Raw genomic sequence first — 22998 nt, 5'->3', positions numbered from 1 at the left:
GGAAAGGGAAGATTATTATAACATTTTAATCCATGTATATTCTTCCTGCATTGTCAAGAGAAAAAATTTTAAATGAAGGCCATATATCTACTCTGATTAGAGCCTTTCTTACTTTTTATATGACCAGTTTGGCTTCTGAGCTTTTGCCATTCATTACATGTCATAGCATTCAAATTCAAATTAAGTGTCATATGACAGATGAAAGCTAAAATTTATCATAGGTTAATCATGAGTATAACATTGAAAAATATGAACAATCTTGTAAGAAACTTCATCATGTAATTTCTGCGCACCTATGCTATATACATAGTCAAATTCAATTGTGCTTAAATTTAACATACATTATCCAGTTCTAGCTATATTACTTTCTACTTATATTTTTATCAATACAATTTTTCTCTATTAGAGATTTCATTTTGTGCCATCGTATGAATTGTTTGAGGTGTGAACCAAAAACATTTAACATTAAATAGCAATTAGAATGATTCACACTATTCTAGGAAAATTAATATGAATTTGCAGATTTTCTTTGTTCGTAAAACATACCTGTTATTTTTACTCCTTCCTGTGTTTCAGCTGGTGCACCAACACCAAACTCATTTTCTCCAAAGACTCGGAAGTAGTAGATCGCCCCTTCTTGCAGGTTGGTAACTTTGTAGGAGAGGCGGTTACAATTGTTGGTTACAGAGACCCATGCTTTCTTACTGGCCTCACGTTTTTCTATGTGGTAATTCTTCACCGGTGCTCCACCATCATTTTCAGGCACATCCCAGGATAACACAGCAGATTCTTTGGTGACATCATGTACAGAAATATTGGCTGGAGGACCAGGAGAATCTAAAACTTTGACAACTAAGGTCAGTGAAGCAGCATTCAAATGATTCTGAATTGTTAATGTGTATTTTCCAGAATCATTTCGGTTGGCATTTTCGATAGTAAGTGAGGTACGAGAGTCTGTGGAATCAATGTAAGCTCGAATGCGGAGGTCAGTGTCTGGTTTACTCCAGGAGACATTGGGTACTGGTCTTCCTCGGAAAGGCACAGTCATGGTGAATGAGGCACCAGCCTTGACAATCAAGGTCTTCTTCATTTCACTGTCAAGATCAAATACAGGTTCTTCTTCTCTTTCTTTTGCTATCTGGGGATCAGAACTATCACTGGGATCACTAGCACCCACCTTATTGACAGATCTTACTCTGAAAATATATTCGGCTCCTGTTGTTAGTCCATTTATTGTATATTCGGTGCCTCTTAAGCTCTGAATGGCAACTGTCCAGTCAGTTTCATCGGATGTTTTGTATTCTACAGTGTATCCAGTTATTGGGGCCCCACCATCAAATAAAGGCTTAACCCAGCTAATAGTTATATTTGTCTTGCCAGAGTCTACAACTTTCGGTTTGGATGGAGGAGATGGTAAGAACACTGGATCTTCTGCCCGAATTAAGGGAGAGGCTTCACTTGGAAGGCTTAGGCCAGCAGCGTTTTCTGCAAAAACCCTATACTCATATTCACATCCTTCCCGGAGTCCTGTTGCTTTCACTCTCAAATCATAAACTGGTTTTTTGTTTACACGCACCCATCGTAGACCACTTTTCTCTCGCCTTTCAATGATATATCCAGAGATCTCACTCCCGCCATCACTCTCAGGTCTCGACCAGCAAAGTGTCATGAACTCTTTGGTCACAGATGTAATTTCCAAAGATGTGGGAGGACTTGGGACTGTAAATGGGTCTAGGGCCTTTACAGCCACGCTCTCTAGGGGCTCACCAACACCATATTTATTAACACCTGTTACTCTAAAGATGTATTCATTGCCTTTGAGTAATTTGGTTATTTTACAGGATGTTGTCTTTAACTCTCCTTCACAAATTGTCCATGCAAGGCGGCTTGTTTCACGTTTTTCTACAATGTAATGGTCGATACTTGCACCGCCATCTTCTTGAGGAGGTCCCCAGGAAAGAGAGCATTTTTCAGAGGTGAGGCCATTTATCTCAATCGGTCCTGCTGGTGGGCCGGGCTTATCAAGTACTTTGCAATTAACTGCCATGGACCGAGTTCCTGCAACATTCTTCAGTGTTAGTACATACTGCCCAGTGTCTCGTCTGACACAGTCTTTCACTGTTAACAAAGTATTATAGTCCGTTGAGACAATTTCTATTCTTGCTCTTTCTTCAATTTCTATACCATCCTTGGTCCAGGAAACTACTGGCAGAGGTCGCCCTGCAATGTCAGCATTTATCTTAAGGACTTCTCCAGCTTTGACAACAATAACATCTCGGAACTTGACATCCATCATAATTCTTGGAGCCTCAACATCATCTTTAACTGTAATAGGTCCAGTGGATTCAGAGGGTTCACTAACTGAGTCAGCAGCATTCCTTGCAAAAACCCGGAATTCATAACGCTGATCTTCAGTAAGTTCAGTGACTTCAAAGTATGTTTCTTGTACGTTAGTAAAATTGCACTTCAGCCACCGGCCATCTGGTAGTTCTCTACGTTCAATAATGTATCCTGTGATCTTAGCGCCACCATCATAACGTGGTTTAGACCATTTAAGTGACACGGATTTTCTTGTGATATTTGTGACTTCAGGTTGTCCAGGAGGGTCACAGGGATCTCGTGCAGGAACTGGTTCACAAGCTTTACTGCATTTACCGATTCCAGCAATATTCACAGCATATACACGGTACTCATACATCAGTCCTTCATCAAGGCCAGAGACTTTCATTTGAGTATTGGGGATGAGAATTTTATTTGCTTTTGACCAAAGAATGCTGCTTCTTTCTTTATACTCAAGGTGATATCCAATTACTTGACTTCCTCCATCATTAACTGGTACTTGCCAGCTGACCATCATGGTAGATTTTGTGGCATGCACAACTTTAGGCGTACCAGGAGGCCCTGGGGGACTGAATGGATACTCTGCAACAACAACTGAAGATTCACTGTAGGAGCTCTTTCCATAGCGGTTTTCTGCACAAACACGGAACTGATACTCACTTCCTGTTGTCAGACGCACTATTTTAATGGATGTTCTTACAACTGTTTGTGAAACTACATGCCATGTTGTGGAAGTAGTTTCTCTCTTTTCAACAATATAATTGCTAATTTGGCAGCCACCATCATATTCTGGAGGACTCCAAGAAATAGTTATATTGTCACAGCTAACCTCATCAATGTGTATAGGTCCTGGAGGTCCTGGTTTGTCAAGGACAATTACTGTAATAGGAACTGTGATGGATCCAGCACTGTTTGAAACACATAATTCGTAAGTTCCAACATCTTCCCTTGAAGCTTCCTTAATAGACAGTGATGTTACAGTCTTTGAAGAAGTAACATTGACTCTGGTTGTCTCCTTAAGAATCTGGTCATCTTTTTTCCAGCTTATAGTAGGTTGGGGTCTTCCTTTGAATGGAATATCAATCTTAAGTTGGTCTCTAGCCTTTACATTGAAAGTATTGAAAGGAAGCTCAACTGAAGGCTCTATTTCAATATCCCTTGCAATTACTGGCACTCCAAGTTGTCTTGAATCACTTCTTCCTTTTTCATTAACTGCAGCTACCCTGAAGACATACTCTTCTCCTGTAGTTAGGCCAGATATAGTTGCTTCTAGAGTCTTCACTTGTGTGCAAGTGCTCCATTTCTCACTCCCTTTAGTCTGCATTTCAACTACATAACCAGTAATTTTGCTGCCACCGTCACTTTCTGGTTTTTCCCACTTAATGGTAGCTGTGTTACGAGTCACATCAACAAGAGTTACTCTTCCAGGTGGGAGGGGTGGTTCAGAAGCTTTGATGGGTTCAGTTGTTTCAGCTGGCAAACCAATCCCATATTCATTGGATGCCAAGACTCGGAAGTAGTAAGAACATCCTTCTTGTAGATTTTCAATTTTAAAAGTGTTCTTAGTGCAATTGTTTGTCATGGTAGCATATGCTTTCCTTGTAGCTTCTCGTTTTTCGACGATGTAGTTTGTAATCTTAGCTCCTCCATCAATAAGTGGTGGTTCCCAAGACAACGTCACTGAGTCTTTCTTCACTTCTCTGACAGTCAGATTCACCGGGGCACTTGGTGAGTCAAGAACTCTGACATTAACAAAAGCTGTTTTGGAGCCACTGTTATTTTCTAGTGTCAGATTATACCGGCCACTGTCAAATCTGGTAACATTATCAATGACCAACATTGTATATGAACTGGTCACCTCAATCTGGGCCCTCTCAGTGAGGACGGCATCAGCCTTTTCCCATTTAACTTCAGGTTCCGGTCGACCTTTGATAGTGACAAATAAGCGTAAAGTAGTGCTTGCCCGGAGAATGACCACCTTCCTGAGATCAGCATCAAGTTCTATTTCTGGTGGCTCTAGCCGATCTTGAGCAACAACTGAACCAGGTATAGTTGCAGGTTCACCTACACCTTCAGAATTGATGGCACAAATACGGAAATTATATTCAGTATTTTCTTTAAGCTCAGTCACAGTGAACTGCTTTCCTTGTAATCCTGTTGGTGGAGTGCAAGTGGTCCATTCATCAGCAGTGGCTTCTTTGACTTCAATAACATAGCCCTTAACAGGTGCACCACCATCGTAAATTGGCTTATTCCATGCGAGGGAGACAGAGGACCTGGAAGTGTCTGTCACTTTTGGGTTACTTGGTGGACCTGGTGGGTACAAAGCATCACATGCACGATAGAAAACAGATGGCTCACTAGGTTCACCCACACCAGCTGCATTTTCAGCTGCAACTCTGAATTCATAGGAATGACCTTGGGTGAGGCCAGTTACCCTCATTCGGAGGTCTGTTAGTGTTTTCTTGTTACACTTGATCCATCTGATGCCTTCCTTATCTCGTTTTTCAAGAATATAACCCTCAATTTCAGCACCTCCATCATCCACTGGGCGTGTCCATGTTACCACCATAGAATCTTTGGTGATTGCTGAGACTTCAGGTGGTGAAGGAGGACCTGGTGGTTTGTAAGGATTACAGGCTATGACAGGCTCAGATTCCAAGGGCTCTCCTATGCCATACTTATTAACAGCCATGACCCGGAAAATGTACTCATTACCAGGAAGAAGTTTGGTGACTTTGTAGTTAAGAGCCTGTACCTCAGTTGAAACCTGGGTCCAGGAAAGTCTGCTTGTCTCTCTCTTTTCAATGATGTAATGTGAAATATTAGCACCGCCGTCTTGTAAAGGTGGGTTCCATGCCAGGTAGCATTTTTCAGCAGTAACCCCAGAAACTTTGAGAGGCCCTTCAGGAGGCCCTGGCCTGTCAAGTACCTTTACAGTGATTGGTATAGACTTTGTACCACCTACATTGCTCAGTTTCAGAATGTATTGTCCTCCATCAGTACGTATGCAGTCTTTGACAATGAGAGTTGTTTTCTGAAGAGTAGATTTGATTTCCATCCTAGCCGCTGTTTCTTCAAGCTCTTTTCCATCTTTTAACCAAACAATATCAGGTATAGGTTTGCCGCGGATATCAGCTTCAAGGACAAAAGTCTCTCCTGCGTGAACAATGATGACATCTCTATATTTTGGATCCAATGAGGCATTTGGTGCATCAATTTCATCTCTTGCAGTGATGGCACCCGTGCTTTCAGATGGTTCACTAAAGTTGCCAGCTGCATTTCTTGCAATTACTCTAAATTCATATCTTTGGTCTTCTACAAGTCCACTCACTGTAAATTCAGTTTCTAATACATTGGTAAAGCTGGCTTTCATCCAACGGCCATCAGGTAGGTCTTTCTTCTCTACAATGTAACCTGTTATTTTGCTACCACCATCATAGGCAGGTTTCTTCCATGTTAGTGTGACACTGTTTCTTGTAATAACAATGGCTTCAGGGCGACCAGGTGGGTCACATGGATCACGAGCAACAAAACATTCGGACACTTTGCTAGGCTTACCGATGCCAACAATATTTTCAGCAGAAACTTTGAACTCATACTCAAGGCCTTCATCAAGCCCAGTTGTTTTGAATTTGGTATCTTGAATGGGACTCTTATTTAATTTGATCCATAAAATGCTGTTCTTCTCTTTCTGTTCAAGATGGTAGCCAATAACTTTGCTACCTCCATCATTAACTGGCTCATGCCACCGAACAAGCATTTGATCTTTTGAGATGGATGTCACAAAAGGAGTTCCAGGTGGTCCAGGTACTTTAAATGGATATTGTACAACAACTGGTTTAGAATCCAGAGGGGTACTTTTTCCATACCTGTTTTCAGCAAAAATTCTAAACTGGTATTCTGTGCCTGTTCTCAGTTTGCTTATTTTAATTGTTGTTCTTGCAACTGTTGCTGATACCATTTGCCAAGTGGTAGTGGTTGTATCGCGCTTTTCTACAATGTAGTTGCTTATTTGGCAGCCACCAGTATAGGCTGGAGGTTCCCAAGATATGACCACAAAGTCTGCACTAACTTCATCAAACCGAACAGGTCCAACTGGAGGTCCAGGCTTTTCCAAGACGATAACGCTGAGATTTTCTGTTGCCTCACCTGCACTGTTTGTTGCTGTTATGGTGTATTTTCCAAAGTCATCTTTGTTACTTTCTTTAATGTGCAAAATAGTTGAAGTAGCTGTTTCCTCAATATTTACTCTTGTTGTCTGTTTAAGAGTCTCCCCATCTTTGATCCATGAAATTTTAGGTCTTGGTCGGCCAATAACTGGAATTTCGATTTTAAGATCTTCTCCAGCTTGGACAGTATATGTGTTGAATGGCAACCTAAGACTAGGCTGTATAGTCAAGTCCTTGGCTATGACTGGAACACCAAGCACTCTTGGATCACTTTTTCCTTTCTCATTGTAAGCCTTGACACGGAACTGATACTCTTGTCCAGAACTCAAACCAGTAACAACTGCATTACAGACTTTGGATTCAGCCACAACACTCCATTTTTCAGTTCCCTTGGGCTGCATTTCAACAACATACCCCAGGATTCTGCTACCACCATCATGTTCAGGTTTCTCCCACATAAGTGACGCACTGGTCTGAGACACATCAGTGAGTGTAACCTTTCCTGGTGGGGAAGGAGGTTCAGCAGCTTTCACAGCATCGACAGTTTCTACTGGAACACCAACTCCAAATTCATTTTCAGCCATAACTCTAAAGTAATAAATGGATCCTTCTGTAAGATTCTCGACTTTAAAGCTTGTTTTGCTGCATTTATTGCTCACATTAGCATACGCTTTTCTGGTTGACTCACGTTTGTCAATAACATAGTTCTTGATCTTTGCACCTCCATCAATGATGGGTGGTTCCCACACCAAGATGACAGAGTCTTTTTTCACTTCTTTGACTGTCAAGTTCTGTGGTGGTCCTGGGGTATCCAGAACTTTCACAGTCACAAAAGCAGATTTAGATCCACTGCTGTTTTCCAGCTTGAGAATATATTTTCCAGCATCATTTCTATCACAGTTATCTATTGATAGATGGGTATAGTTTACACCCTTTTCAATTTGAACCTTATCTGTGAATTCTCCTTCCTCTCGAGACCAAGTGATCTCAGGTGTTGGACGGCCTTTGAATGGAATGTGAATTCTGGCAGACCCACCAGCTCTTACAACAATCCCTTTCCTTAATTCAGAATCAAGGTCAAGTTCAGGTGCTTCAAGTTTATCTTCTGGTTTCACAGTACCAGGAACAGATGTAGCCTCACCTAAGCCGACTTTATTGAGGGCACAGACTCGTATTTTATACTCTTGGTGTTCAATGAGTTTTGAAATTTCAAATCGAGTGGCTTTCAGGCCAGTTGGTGGAGTAATTATTTGCCATTCTTCTTCGTCTGCTTTACAGATTTCTACTACATATCCCAGGATCTCACTGCCACCATCATAGATGGGTTTACCCCAGGCAACTGTAATTGAATTTTTAGTGGTGTCTACAGTGTGTGCATTGGTGGGTGGGCCAGGTTTAAACACAGGATCACAAGCCTTATAATAAACTGTCGCTGGACTTGGTTCTCCAACTCCAGCAGCATTTTCTGCAGAGACTCGGAATTCATACTCATGATCTTCTGTTAATCCTGTTACTCTTAGACGCAAATCTGTAATGCGGCGTTTATTACATTTTATCCACCTAATGCCACTTCTGTCTCTTTTCTCTACGATGTAACCAATAATCTCACTTCCACCATCACTATCTGGACGGTTCCAACAGACAGTCATGGAGTCCTTGGCAATGTTCGTGACTTCCAGGCTTTTTGGTGGTCCAGGGAGCACAAATGGATTTTTCATCAGTACTGGTGCAGATTCCAAAGGCTCTCCAACACCATATTTGTTGACAGCCATTATACGGAAAATATATTCATTTCCTTCTAAGAGTTTGGTTACTTTCAGAGAGTTGGTCACAACTTGGGAAGCAACAACAGTCCAGGCAAGCCGACTGGTTTCTCTCTTTTCAACAACATAGTGAGAAATGTCACTGCCACCATCTTGTAGCGGTGGAGACCATGTTAAAGTGCATTTTTCAGCAGTGACTCCAGTAACCTGAACTGGTCCTTCTGGAGGTCCCGGCCTATCTAACACTTTCACATTTACCGGGAATGACTTAGAACCTGCAACATTGGAAGCTCTTAAAATATACTGTCCACCATCAATTCTAATGGCATCTTTTATAATAAGTAAAGCCTTGAAATCTGTGTTTTTTATTTCACATCTAGCAGATTCTTCAACTTCTTTATCTCCTCTTAACCACTCAATGGTAGGCAGGGGCTTTCCACGGACATCAGCCTCAAGCCTGAATGTTTCTCCGGCATTTACCACAATTGTGTCTCTGAATTTTGGATCCATTGAAATTCGTGGGAGTTCAACCTCATCCTTGGCAGTTATTGGTCCAGTACTGTCAGAGGGTTTACTTACTGTACCAGCTGCATTCTTTGCAATGACTCTGAATTCATATCTTTGATCTTCAGTAAGGCCTGACACAGTAAATTGAGTTTCAATGACATTTGTGAAACTAGCTTTCATCCAACGACCCTCAGGCAAATCACGTTTTTCTACAATGTAACCTGTAATCATACTTCCACCATCATATACGGGTTTGGTCCATTGTAAAGTGATCTCATTTCTTTTAACAATTATTGCTTCTGGGGTTCCTGGTGGGTCACAGGGATCTCTGGCTACATAGCATTCAGAATTCTTGCTTGCTTTGCCTACACCAACAATATTTTCAGCATAAACTCTGAATTCATATTCAATGCCTTCTTCAAGATTGACTGCTTTAAACTGGGTGTCATGAATAATAGTTTTGTTGACTTTTGTCCACAAAATACTATTTCTTTCCTTTCTTTCAAGGTGGTAACCTATAACTGGGCTTCCACCATTATTGATTGGCTCATGCCACTGTACAACCATGGACTCTTTGGAAATGGCTGTGACAAATGGTGTGCCTGGAGGGCCAGGTTCTTTGTAGGGATATTGAGCTACAATTGGACTAGAATCCAAGCCAAAGCTTTGTCCATATCTGTTTTCAGCAAATATTCTGAATTGGTATTCCGTACCAGTTTTCAGTTTGGTTACTTTGAGTGTAGTTCTGGCAACAGTAGCAGAAACAACATCCCATACCGTGGTGGTTGTATCTCTTTTCTGAACAATGTAGTTGGTGATCTGGCAACCCCCGGTATATAATGGAGGGTTCCAAGATAATGTAATACTTTCGGCACTGACTTCATCAAATTTAACAGGTCCTTGTGGAGGATCAGGTTTATCTAGAGTTATAATTTCAATGGATGCTGTTTTCTGACCAACAATATTAGCAACTGTGATTCCATAATGTCCACCATCATCCTTATGAGTTTCTTTAATACTGAGTACAGTGAGGTCAAGTGAATCTGTAACATTGATTCTTGTAGTCTGCTTCAGTGGAGCACCATCTTTAGTCCATGTAATGGTTGGCTTAGGACGTCCAGAAATTGGCACTTCTATTTTCAAATCTTGTCCAACCTGTACACTATAATTATTGAATGCAGGTCTTACATCTGGCTCAATGACCAGATCTTTGGCAACTATTGGAACTGCAAGGGACCTAGGATCACTTCTTCCCTTTTCATTTACAGCAACAACTCTAAAAAGATATTCTTCTCCCTGAGTTAGGTTGGAAACTACTGCTTCAAGGGACTTGACTCGTGCACACTCTGACCATTTCTCACTGTGTTTAGCTTGCATTTCCACAATATACTGAATTATTTTACTGCCACCATCATGTTCAGGCTTTGTCCAACTCAAGGAGACACTGTTTCTGGTGACATCATCCACAGTTATTTTTCCTGGAGGTTGTGGGACTTCTGCAACCTTAATTGGATCAGCAGTGCGGGCAGGAAGGCCAATACCATACTCATTTTCAGCTGTGACTCTAAAGTAATAACTGCAACCTTCTTGGAGTTGATCAATTTTCCAAGAATTCTTATGGCAATTTGTTACAACTGCAGCATATGATTTTCTTGTGGCTTCGCGTTTCTCAACAATGTAATTTTTTATTTTGGAGCCACCATCCAGCAGAGGAGGTTCCCATGTAATTGATACTGAGTCCTTGGTGATATCTGTGACTTTCAGGTTTACAGGTGGACTTGGTGTGTCTAGGACTCTCACAGTAACAAAGGCAGACTTTGTTCCACTGCTGTTTTCTAAGGTGAGTGTATATTTTCCACTATCATATCGGTTGACATTGTCAAGAACAAGAGAGGTGAAACTGCTAGTGACATCAATTATAGCAGCATCTCGGATTTCACCATCCATTTTCCCCCATTTCACTTCTGGTGTAGGACGACCTTTAATAGGAACAAATAACCTTAAGGAGCCACCTGCCCTTATATTTATAATTTTCCTTAGTTCTAGGTCAAGATCAATGTCTGGTGCTTCCAATTTTTCTTCGACTAGAATAGGTCCAGGGACATCAGCATGTTCTCCAACTCCAGCTTTATTAACAGCACAGATGCGGAAGTTGTACTCATGCTTTTCCAACAGCTTCTCTACTTCTAAGTTTGTCTTATTGATTCCAGTTGGCGGAGTGCACATTGTCCATTCACCGTCACTCACATCACACTGTTCCACAATGTATCCTTGAATTTCACAGCCACCATCGTATATTGGTTTGCTCCAAGAAAGGAAGACAGAAGACCTGGTAATATCTGTGACTTTTGGATTGTTTGGAGGCCCTGGTTTATAAATAGGATCACAAGCCTTTTGGTAAGCGGAAGGTGGGCTTGGTTCACTAAGTCCAGCAGCATTCTCAGCTGACACTCTGAATTCATAACTGTGATTTTCTATGAGTCCAGTTACCCTCAAGCGCAATTCCCCGATCAAGCGTTTGTGGCATCTTGTCCACCGGATGCCCTCTTTATCTCGTTTTTCAAGAACATATCCAAGAATTTCACTGCCACCATCAGATGCTGGCCTTTCCCATACAACAATCATTGAGTCCTTGGTCACTGCCGTGATTTCTGGAGCCTTTGGTGCATCTGGTACTACAAATGGATTCTTAGCAATTACTGGCTCAGATTCAAGAGGTTCGCCAACACCGTATTTGTTTACAGCCATTATACGGAACATATATTCATTGCCTTCAAGAAGCTTAGTCACCTTGCAGCTGAGAGTTTGCACATTGGCATCAACCACAGTCCAAACTAAGCGGCTGGTTTCTCTCCTTTCCACAATATAATTTATGATATCACTCCCACCATCCTGTAGTGGGGGTTTCCAAGCCAGTGTGCATTTTTCTGCTGTCACTCCTGTTATAACAACAGGTCCTTCAGGTGGCCCTGGTTTATCAAGAACTTTGACATTTACAGTAACTGATCTCTCGCCTGCAACATTTTTGGCCTTCAGTATGTAATTTCCACTGTCAACGCGTACTGCATCCTTTACACTGAGACTGGTGGCAAAGTCAGTGCTCTTTATTTCTAGTCGAGCTGTATTTGATAGCTCCTGATCACCTTTTAGCCACTGAGTAGTTGGTATTGGTTTGCCATGAACATCTGCATCAATCTTGAAGAATTCACCAGCATGGACCACAATTGTTTCTTTGTATTTGGGATCCATACTTATTCGTGGTGGGTCTACCTCATCTCTTGCTGTTATTGCTCCTGTGCTTTCTGATGGCTCGCTCAACACTCCCGCAGCATTTCGGGCTATAACCCGGAACTCATACCTATGATCTTCCACCAGGCCAGTTACTTCAAACTGAGTGTCAATGACATTTGTAAAACTGGCTTTCATCCAACGGCCCTCAGGTAGTTCTTTCTTCTCAACAATATAACCAGTGATCTTGCTTCCACCATCATAGGTGGGTTTCTTCCACTGAAGAGTCACAGAATTCCGTGTGACAATGATTGCCTCTGGCCGCCCTGGTGGATCACATGGGTCACGAGCTACGTAGCATTCTGACACTTTGCTTGGCTTGCCAATGCCCACGATGTTCTCTGCAGAGACTCTAAATTCATATTCAATGCCTTCCTCGAGGCCAGTTGTTTTAAACTTGGTTTGAGGAATAGGCGTTTTATTCAACTTAACCCAGAGGATGCTATTTCTTTCCTTGCGTTCTAGATGATAGCCAATGACTTTGCTACCTCCATCATTGACTGGCTCGTTCCATCGTACTTCCATGCTGTCCTTGGAGGAGAGTGTTACAAATGGTGTGCCAGGAGGACCAGGAACTTTGAATGGATACTGGGCTACAATAGGCTCTGAATTGAGGTAGGTGCTCTTTCCATATCTGTTTTCAGCTGCAATCCTAAACTGATATTCACATCCAGTCTTTAATCTGCAAGCTTTTATTGTTGTCCTTGCAACAGTAGCTGACACAATTTGCCAGGTGGTGGTGGAAGTGTCCCGTTTTTCTACAATGTAATTATTGATAGAACTTCCACCATCATATTTAGGTGGGCCCCAGGAAAGAGTAATACTATCAGCCGTCACTTCATCTATTTTAACTGGTCCAGTCGGAGGCCCTGGTTTGTCAAGAACAACAACATTAAGAATTTCAGTAGCTTCACCAGCTGAGTTTGTCAGTTTAACCGTGTAATGTCCAACATCTTCGCGGCAGGCTTCCTTTATTGTCAATAATGAATTATTTTCTGTGCTCTCTGCATTTACTCTAGTTGTCTGCTTCAGTGGCACCTCATCTTTAAGCCAGGTTACAGCTGGTGGAGGGCGTCCAATGAATGGAACATCAACTTTTAGGTCTTCACCTGCCAGTACAGTGAAAGTATTGAAGAGGAGTTTGAAGGCTGGTGGAATGACAAGATCTTTGGCAATTACTGGCACACTCAGTTGTCTAGGATCACTGATGCCCTTTTCATTCTGAGCTGAAACACGGAAAGAGTATTCTTCACCCTGAATTAATCCAGTTATAGTGGCTTCAGTGACTTTGACTGTGGCACACGTGACCCATTTGTCACTACCTTTGCTCTGCATCTCTACAATATAGCCTAGAATTCGGCTGCCTCCATCATGCTCTGGTTTCTCCCAAGAAAGCGACACGCTGTTTCTTGTGACATCCACCAAAGTTATTTTTCCTGGAGGAAGAGGTCGTTCTGATGCTTTCACAGATTCTGCAGTTTCAGCAGGCAGCCCGATGCCATATTCATTTTCAGCAAGAACCCTGAAATAGTAACTACAGCCTTCTTGAAGCTGGTCTACCTTCCAGGAAGTCTTGTGGCAATTTGTTGCAACAGTTGAATATGCTTTTCTTGTTGACTCCCGCTTTTCAACAATGTAGTTCTTTATTTTGGAACCTCCATCAAGGAGAGGAGGCTCCCATGTCAGTGTGACAGATGTCTTAGTGACCTCCTTTACCTTCAGATCCTGTGGAGGGCCTGGTGTATCCAGCACTCTAACATTGACAAATGCAGATTTGCTGCCTGAGCTGTTTTCTATAGTTAGTATGTATTTGCCGCTGTCGAATCTGTTAACATTTCCAACAACAAGCAGGGTGTAAGAGCTGGTGGAATCAATGCTAGCTTTATCCAGTGATTCTCCATGTTCCCGGCTCCACTTCACCTCAGGCGCAGGCCTGCCTTTGATTGGAACAAAAAGTCTCAGGGTACAACAAGCTCTTATAGTAACAACTTTGCGCAGGTCAGCATCCAGTTCAATCTCTGGAGGCAGCAACCTGTCTTCAGCCTTTGGAGTTCCGGGAACAAGTGCAGGTTCTCCAATTCCTTCAGAATTCATGGCATAGATCCGGATTTTATACTCCTGATTCTCTATGAGATTGGTGATGGTGTAAGAAGTTGCCTTGAGACCAGCTGGCGGAGTGACAATCTGCCATTCATCTTCCTCTGGAAGGGCAATCTCAACCATATACCCGGTGATTTCGGAGCCGCCATCATAGATGGGTTTATTCCAAGCAATTGAGATGGATGATCTGCTTGAATCTAGGACACGTGGGTTACCTGGTGGGCCAGGTTTAAACACAGCATCACAAGCCTTATAAAATGGACTGGTAGAGCTTGGTGCACTAATTCCAGCAGCATTCTCAGCCATAATCCTGAACTCATATTCATGTCCTTCGGTCAGTCCAGACACTTTAAATCTTAAATCGGTAACAGTTTTTTTGTTGCATTTCACCCAGCGTTGCCCAGCTTTATCACGCCGTTCCACAATATAGTTTATGATTTCGCTTCCACCATCAGAGTCAGGATGTCCCCAGCAGACAACCATTGAATCTTTAGTAATAGTTGTGACTTCAGGGTTTTTGGGTGGATCAGGGGGTCCATAAGGATCCACTGCAAGCACAGGCTCTGATTCCAGTGGCTCTCCGACTCCATATTTATTTACTGCCATAACGCGGAAGATGTATTCATTGCCTTTCAAAAGTTTAGTAACCTTTAGTTTTGTTACTTGGACTTCTGCGGCTACATTTGTCCATGCCAATCTGCTGGTTTCACGTTTCTGAACCACATAATGATCAATTTTGGCACCTCCATCATCCCGTGGAGGCAACCAGGACAATACACATTTTTCTGATGTCACATCAGATACAACTAAGGGTCCTTCCGGTGGGCCTGGTCTATCAAGAACTTTGACATTGAAAATATGTTTGGCAAAACCCCCAGGATTAGTTGCTGTAAGGGTATAGGCACCACCATCCCTTCTTAATGAATCCTTGTTTACCAGATTAGTAGAGAAATCTAAAATTTTTATTTCTAATTTCCCTGTGCCTTCCAGCTCCTTTCCATCTTTGGTCCATTCCATTGTTGGAGGAGGGCGACCTGAAACATCAGCTTCCAGCTTGAATGCTTCACCTGCTTTTAGTATAATTGTGTCCTTAAATTTAATATCCACCATGATCCTTGGTGCTTCAATGTCATCCCTGCACGTGATAGCATCTGATGGCTCAGATGGTGGACTAATAGCACCAGCAGCATTTTTGGCAATCACGCGGAATTCATATGCAGCATCTTCTGTTAGGCCACTGACTGTAAATTCATTCTCCAAAATGTTGCTGAAGTTGGCCTTCAGCCACCGTCCATTAGGGAGGTCTCTCTTTTCAACTATATAACTAGTAATTTTAAAGCCTCCAGTATATTCTGGCTTAGCCCATTTAAGTGTCACGGTGTGTCTAGTAATATTCAGAGGAACTGGTTTCCCAGGTGGGTCGATGGGATCCAAAGCAAGCATGGGCTCAGATGGCTTGCTTGGCTTGCTTTTGCCTGCCATGTTTTCTGCAATCACTCGGAACTCATAAGCAATACCATCTGTAAGTCCAGTTGATTTGAAAATGTTGCCTGGTACTAATGCTTTGCTCACATTCTGCCAGAGTATACCATTTCGTTCTTTTCTTTCAATGTGATATCCTAAAATGGGGCTTCCACCATCAGAGAGAGGTTCATGCCAGCTAATTGTCATTGAGTCCTTGGTAACTGCAGTTACCTGAGGGGTACCAGGAGGCCCAGGAACCTTAAATGGATAATTGGCAACTACTGATGCTGATGTGATGCCTGGTCCAACTCCGTATCTATTCTGAGCTCTTACCCGGAATTGATATTCCACTCCGGTAGTAAGGCGGGTGGCTTTATAGGTAGTGCGAATAACAGTGCTTGCTAGTTCAGTCCATGTAGTACTGTCAGTCTGTCGCATTTCTATTACATAGTTGCTTATTGGTACCCCTCCATCGTTCTCAGGTGGGTCCCAAGAGAAGGTTACAAAATCAGATGAAACTTCATCGAATTTGATTGGGCCAGTAGGTGGTCCTGGAATATCATGGACTTGAATGGTGATGACATCACCAACCTCTCCTACAATGTTCTTTGCAGTTAATGGGTAGGGTCCACTATCACTTCTTACACACTCGTTGATATTTAAGATGGTTGAAGTTGCTGTATTTTCAAAATTAACTCTCTGTGTCTGTTTAAGAATCTGGTCTCCTTTTTTCCATGTCACGGTGGGCTTTGGTCGACCAAGCACTGGAATTTCTACTTTGATGTTGTCACCAGCTCTGGCAATGACTAATTTCTGATAAATGCCACGGAGATCCAATTCTGGGAGCATTGTCTGCTCCTTGACAATGACAGGTCTGCTTTCTCTAGGGGCACTTCGCCCTGCACTGTTCACTGCCATCACTTGGAAGGTGTATTCTTCGCCTTCAGTGAGATTCCTCACCACACATTCTAACCCTTTCACGGTTGTAATGTGGGTCCACTGGTCCGAGCCTTTCCTCTGGGCCTCAATCACATAGCCAGTGATCTTACTGCCCCCATCGTGTTTTGGTTTGGGCCATGCCAGGCTGACTGTGCTCTTGGTTATGTCCATGATGTTCAGACTTTCTGGAGGTAAAGGTGCTTCGGAGGCTTTCACAGGTTCTGTTGTTTCTGTGGGGACACCAATTCCGTATTCATTCTCAGCCATCACTCTGAAGAAGTATTCACATCCTTCGGTCAAGCCGGTAACTTTATATGTGCACTTATGGCACTTAGTGGTGACCGTGGTGTAAGATTTCCGTGTTGCTTCTCGTTTCTCCACAATATAGTTTGTTATACGTGAGCCCCCATCCACCAGAGGGAGGTCCCAGTGCAGGGTGACACTGTCCTTTGTGATGTCAGTAGGCCTCAGGTTAAGGACGGGTCCTGGTGTATCCAAGACTCTGACGTTGACAAAGCCACTTTTCTTCCCGGCGGGGTTTTCGATAGTCATCACAAATTTACCGGTGTCATATCTGTTGCACTCTGGGATAATCAGAAGAGTGAATGACTCTGTGTTTTCAATGTTTGCTCGGGTTTTCAGGTTGATATCATCTTTGGTCCATGTCACTTCAGGAGCAGGACGACCTTTGATTGGCACAAATATTCTAATACTGAGTCCTGCTCTAACAACAAGTGTTCTTCGAAGCTCAGCATCTAGTTCGAAATCAGGAACCATTTCCCTTTCTACAATTTCAACATCTGGAACCACTGCTGGCTCCCCAACACCTGCATCATTGATGGCACTGATTCTAAAATTGTATTTTTCTTTAGTCTGAAGATCAGGGACAACAAACTGAGTGATTCTGAGGGCAGTTCCTGTGGTATCTTTTATCCAGGCCTCCTCTCCTACTTTTTGATGCTCTACGATATAGCCAGTGATTTCAAGTCCACCATCATAATGAGGCTTGCCCCATGCTAAAGAGGCAGATTTCTTCGTAGTATCAGTGACACGTGCATTTGTAGGTGGTCCTGGAGGATCTGAAAGGAAACCAAGACACCAAAATATGTATTAGGAGTTTGACTTTTAGCTAAATTATATAAAATATTTGCACCCTCAAATGAGCTGGGTTGAAAAGGTAAATACTAACATGCTGCATCTTTCATTAAAACAAGATTTGAAGCCTCACTAGGAGGACCAATTCCTGCTCTGTTTTCTGCACTGACGCGGAACTCGTAGGTGTTTCCTTCCTGGAGTCCTGTGACTTTGCATCTGAGGTCGGAGACTGGTGTCTTTGTTGCCCTCACCCATCGCAAGCTTTTCTTTTCTCGCCTTTCCACATGATATCCTGTGATCTCACTACCACCATCGTCAGCTGGTCTTTTCCAACTGACAGTGGCAGTGTTTTTAGTGACATTTGATACCTCTGGTTTTTCAGGAGGGCCAGGGGGACCTGAAAAGGAAGCAGATTTATGAGAAATCCTGTTTCCTAAACTCTGCCGTTAAGTATTTACCCATCACTTCCCTCACATGCTGTACCTACCAAATCTGTCTACCATTTTGACAGGTTCAGACTCCACCGGTTCTCCTTTGCCATACTGGTTTACAGCCGAGACCCGGAAGAGGTACTCATTTCCTTGGATGAGTTTGGTGGCCACGTGCCTGCAAGACTGAATATCTTCAGCAACCACTGTCCACAAGAGTCGGCTGGTTTCCCTCTTTTCCAGAACATAGGACTTAATTGGTGAGCCGCCGTCTTCCAAGGGAGGTGTCCATGTGAGTGTTGCTTTTTCAGCAGAAACATTACTGATTTCAATGGGACCTGGGGGACCAGGTACGTCAAGAACTGTTACCTTCACATGTTCCTCCTTCGTGCCAAAAGGATTGGTAGCAGTGATGGTGTATTCACCCGCATCTTTTCTAGTGGCATACTTGACAGCAAGCATGGAAGATGTTGGGGTGGAAGTGATCTGAACGACATCTGATAGTCTAATGTCTTTTCCTGCCTTGGACCAGTTTGACTTTGGAAGGGGTTTGCCAAGAATGCTAATGGCGCTCAAAACAATGGTCTCTCCTGCTTTCACTGTTAGCCCATCTTTTATTGTAGGATCAAGGACAATGGTTGGTGCCTCTGCAAAGAAAAAAAAAATTACATTTTCATCAGAAAAGGAAGGAGGCGTAAGTTGATGTTTTTAATGTGCACAAAAAGTAAAACAGACCTACCATATTCATCCTTGCAAATAATGGTTCCCGTACTTTCTGATGGGGCACTGATAGCACCTGCTGTATTCTTTGCTCTAATTCTGAATTCATATTTTCCACCTTCCACAAGGTCAGTTACAGTAAAGACACAATCGGGGACATTAACATGGTTCGCTTTCATCCAAGATTTGGAAGGTAGGTCCCGCTTCTCCACTATGTATCCAGTCAGCTTATGACCACCATCGTATTTGGGCTCAGTCCAAATGAGAGTCACTGAGTTCCTTGTTACACTGATAACCTCAGGCTTGCCAGGAGGATCTAAAACATGGGGGGAAAACAGTCAAATACCAACGTGGTTTATTTCATGCAAAGAAATGCACCTGGGTTTTCCTTCATATAATGACTTACCAATGGGATCAAGTGCCACGACAGGCTCTGATGGCAGGCTTGGCTTGCCTACTCCTGCTAAATTGATTGCCATCACTCGGAACTCATATTCCAGACCTTCAGTTAATCCTGTCACTCTGAAGTCTTTCATCCTAATAGGAGTCTTGTTCGCTCTCTTCCACAAAAGGCTGTTTCTTTCCTTGAACTCGATATGATACCCTACAAGAGACCCAGTGCTGTGTCAATTCAGATAGAACTTACAAATGTAGCCTGATTTTGAAACACTATATGTGTTTTTGCTCAAATAACTTATATATGGATATGTGAGATAATCATTCTTGTTAACATCTATACTTTTGTTTTTTACTATTTTTTTAAATTTAAATTCTTTATTGTTTAAAGCAGCCGTGGGCAAACTACGGCCCGCGGGCCGGATCCGGCCCGTTTGAAATGAATAAAACTAAAAAAGAAAAAAAAAGACCGTACACTTTTATGTAATGATGTTTACTTTGAATTTATATTAGTTCACACAAACACTCCATCCATGCTTTTGTTCCGGCCCTCCGGTCCAGTTTAAGAACCCATTGTGGCCCTTGAGTCAAAAAGTTTGCCCACCCCTGGTTTAAAGTATTACATATGTCTCCTAACATATACACTTTTATTATGTAGGCATAATGCCATTTTTTTTTCTCTTGGAATATGCATATTTATTTATTGTACCTTTTGTTGAAAAATTTTAACTTACAAAAAATGATATTATCACTAAGAAAGCCTTTCTTTATAAACTATTATATTAGGAGGGTTCCAATGAAGTTAAGCATTAGCTTAATGAATTCATTTAATTAATGCTTAATGTATTGAATGATGATGTACTGAAAGGAAAGTGCACAAAGGCAGACAGTGCTATATAAACACATTCAACTTGTTTTCAGGGAGGAAGGTTTGGAGGAAACATTAATGTGAAAGCTGGAGGATAAGAGCAAAATAAACACCTGTAATTGGAGAGCCACCGGTTTTCCTGGGGTCCGTCCAGGTTAGAGCTACCGAGTCATGTCTGACATCCACAATATTGGGAGGTGGGGGAGCATCGGGCACATCTAGGAAAATATATGGCAATGGAAGATTTATAATAAGAAACTTCTTCAAAACCACATTTTGCTTTATATTTCCTGACACTGAGACACTCACCGAAAGGATGTTTAGCGACAATTGGTTCCGACTTCAGGCCCTCTCCTACACCGTATTTGTTTTCGGCACTGACCCTGAAGGTGTACTCCATACCCTCATGAAGCCTGGTGACTCTGAAGGTGGTTTTCTGGACAGCCGAGGCACAGGTCACCCACTTGTTGTTTACAGAGTCTCTCTTCTCCAGGATATAGTTGGTGATTTCAGAGCCTCCGTCGTCTTTGGGAGGACCCCACTTTAAGGTTATGGCTTCTGCTGTGACCTCATCAAATTTGATTGGCCCAGTGGGGATGCCAGGTTTGCCAACAACTTTTATAGAGAGAGTTCCTTCCTTCGTGCCAGCGACATTTTTCAGTGTGATCGTGTATTTTCCGGCATCAGATTTTTGGCAGTCGCGTACGACAAGGGTGGTGTTAACTGCAGATGACTCCACACTGACTCTTGTGTCAGTTGCTAGAGGGTCTTCCCCTTTCTTCCAGGACACCGATGGGGTTGGCTTGCCTTTTATGGGGATCTTAAGACGGAAGTTGCTGTTTTCTTTGGCCAAGTAGCACAAATCAGGTAGATCCTTTAAGTCAAGGTCAGGAGCCACTGGGAAACAGCAGAGATAAATTTTTATTTTTAAGACCAGCAGTTAACTTTTTATATTGCTATGGTTTGTAAAGAACTTATATAGAAGTCAGTTGAGTAAGGCTCAAGAGTGTATTTTTGCTGACAATAAAGAGAAAATGAAGGTGCAGGGCAAAAGGCTTACCAACATCATCCTTTGCCACGACAACGATTTCACTCGGGGTTCCTTCTCCATTTTCATTCTCAGCACTCACCCTGAAGGTATATTCCTTCCCTTCAATCAAATCTTTTGCAAAGTACTGTAAGTTTAATGCTTGCATAACTCGTTGCCACTTATTTTCGTCAGTTAGGAAATCGACTACATATCCGGTAATCCTACTTCCACCATCGCTGCGAGGCTTTTTCCAGCCGATGGTACAAGATGACTTATTTACAGATCTCACTTTCAGATCCACAACTGGTCCCGGGGTTTCTAAAGCGAAGGAGAAACGGTAAGCCTAAGCCCCAGATAACCAAGGTAAGATGTCACTCAAAGTGACAGGGTAGCATCTCATCTGCTCACCGGAAGCTTTGACGGCATCGCGTGTTTCACCGGGATCACCAATGCCGTACTCATTTTCAGCAAACACCCTGAAGAAGTAGGACTTTCCCTCCTCCAAGTTAGATACCCTGAAGCTTGTTTTGGGGCACTCCGTTGCCACTGTAGACCAGGACTTCCTCTCTGCGTCACGCTTTTCTACCACATAGTTTATGATGGGGCTTCCACCATCAATAATGGGAGGATCCCAAGTAATATAAGCAGAATCTTTGGATATTTCCTTAACAGTCACATTGACAGGTGGCCCGGGAGTATCTGGTAAATGGTAAGTAAGAAGTAAATATGTAAAAAAGGTATAGAATTGCATTTTAAACATGTATGATTTTGTTTCAAACAAACGTACCCAGCACTTTCACCACAATGGTATATTCCTTTTTACCACAGCTGTTCTCCAGAGTCAAGATATATTTTCCTGCATCATATTTGTTCACATTTTCACAGCGCAAGAAAGTGTCAAAGTCAGTTGACTTTATGTCCAGTCCAATCCTTTCTCTTAGATTGGCATCCGGTTTAGACCAAGTGATCTTTGGAGGTGGACGTCCTTTTACTGGTACATATAGTCTCAATGTAACGCCAGCACGTAATATAATTGTCTTCCTCAAATCAGCATCCAGTTCTCCCTCAGGTGGAACTGTTTAATTTTGGAGTGAAGAAAGTTAAATAATTTAATGGGTCAAACATATTTCCAAAGACTAGACTTAACCACTCCTAAAATATGTTTCTTTTCTAGAACTGATTTCTTGTTCTTAAAAAAAAAAAAATCCTTAATTTAATCCTCAAAACTTTTGTCAACAGTTTCAATACTCAGTAGCAATTGTTGATCTTACTATTTTCCAATATCCTACAGGCTAATCCAAGTTTTCCCTGGAGGATCTTCTCATACACCTTCCATACTCTCACACTCTGCATATTAAAGGTAAATGGCTGGTTTTCAGCTCTTGTCTACTCTTACTTTTCTTATCTATATTCACTGAAAGCACTCTGTTATAGACTCTAACTCTCTTTATTTCATTGTAGGAATAAAAGTACATAGGGGATGAGAAGTAAGTAATCAAAAATAAAGGAAGAATTGGTTATGGACCAGAAGTGAATAGAAAAATTAAGACAGACAGCCTTCCAATCTATATTTATGGAAAAGGGTAGGTTAGAAGAGAAAGTAAAAAACTGTAAGAATAATAGCTCACTACTTAGTTAAAAAATCTCCTTATGCTCAGAATAAAATTCCTATATTCCACACTCTTTTGAAGACATGTCATTCTCATGTAAGTATGAAAAGCTTTTCAAAACCACAAATCACTTTGCATTCCATTTGGCCTGTTACACAATACCACAAATTACCAACCCAGCTCTCCAAAAATGTATTCCTAGAATTACCAACTCCAAAGCCTATAAACAAATAAATGTACACAAGGGAGTTTACACATGTCCCCTGCCCCCTTACAAT

The 22998-nt window shown here is 42.2% G+C and overlaps 1 protein-coding gene across 1 annotated transcript in view; it reads right to left on the bottom strand.

The window, feature by feature from the left end:
* LOC308522075 (titin-like) overlaps nt 1–22998 on the bottom strand; it is a 308401-nt gene that overhangs the window by 33259 nt on the left and 252144 nt on the right. Inside the window, 10 exon segments of the mRNA XM_081095258.1 lie at nt 547–17652; nt 17763–18065; nt 18156–18743; nt 18836–19132; nt 19223–19420; nt 20194–20298; nt 20390–20977; nt 21141–21428; nt 21519–21809; nt 21898–22185. Of these exon segments, the coding sequence (XP_080951384.1) occupies nt 547–17652; nt 17763–18065; nt 18156–18743; nt 18836–19132; nt 19223–19420; nt 20194–20298; nt 20390–20977; nt 21141–21428; nt 21519–21809; nt 21898–22185 (20052 nt within the window).

This window comes from Myotis nattereri (genome assembly GCF_964212035.1).
Source record: "Myotis nattereri genome assembly, chromosome: 7".
Taxonomy (NCBI): domain Eukaryota; kingdom Metazoa; phylum Chordata; class Mammalia; order Chiroptera; family Vespertilionidae; genus Myotis; species Myotis nattereri.
This window is presented reverse-complemented; position numbering and strand designations above follow the sequence as displayed.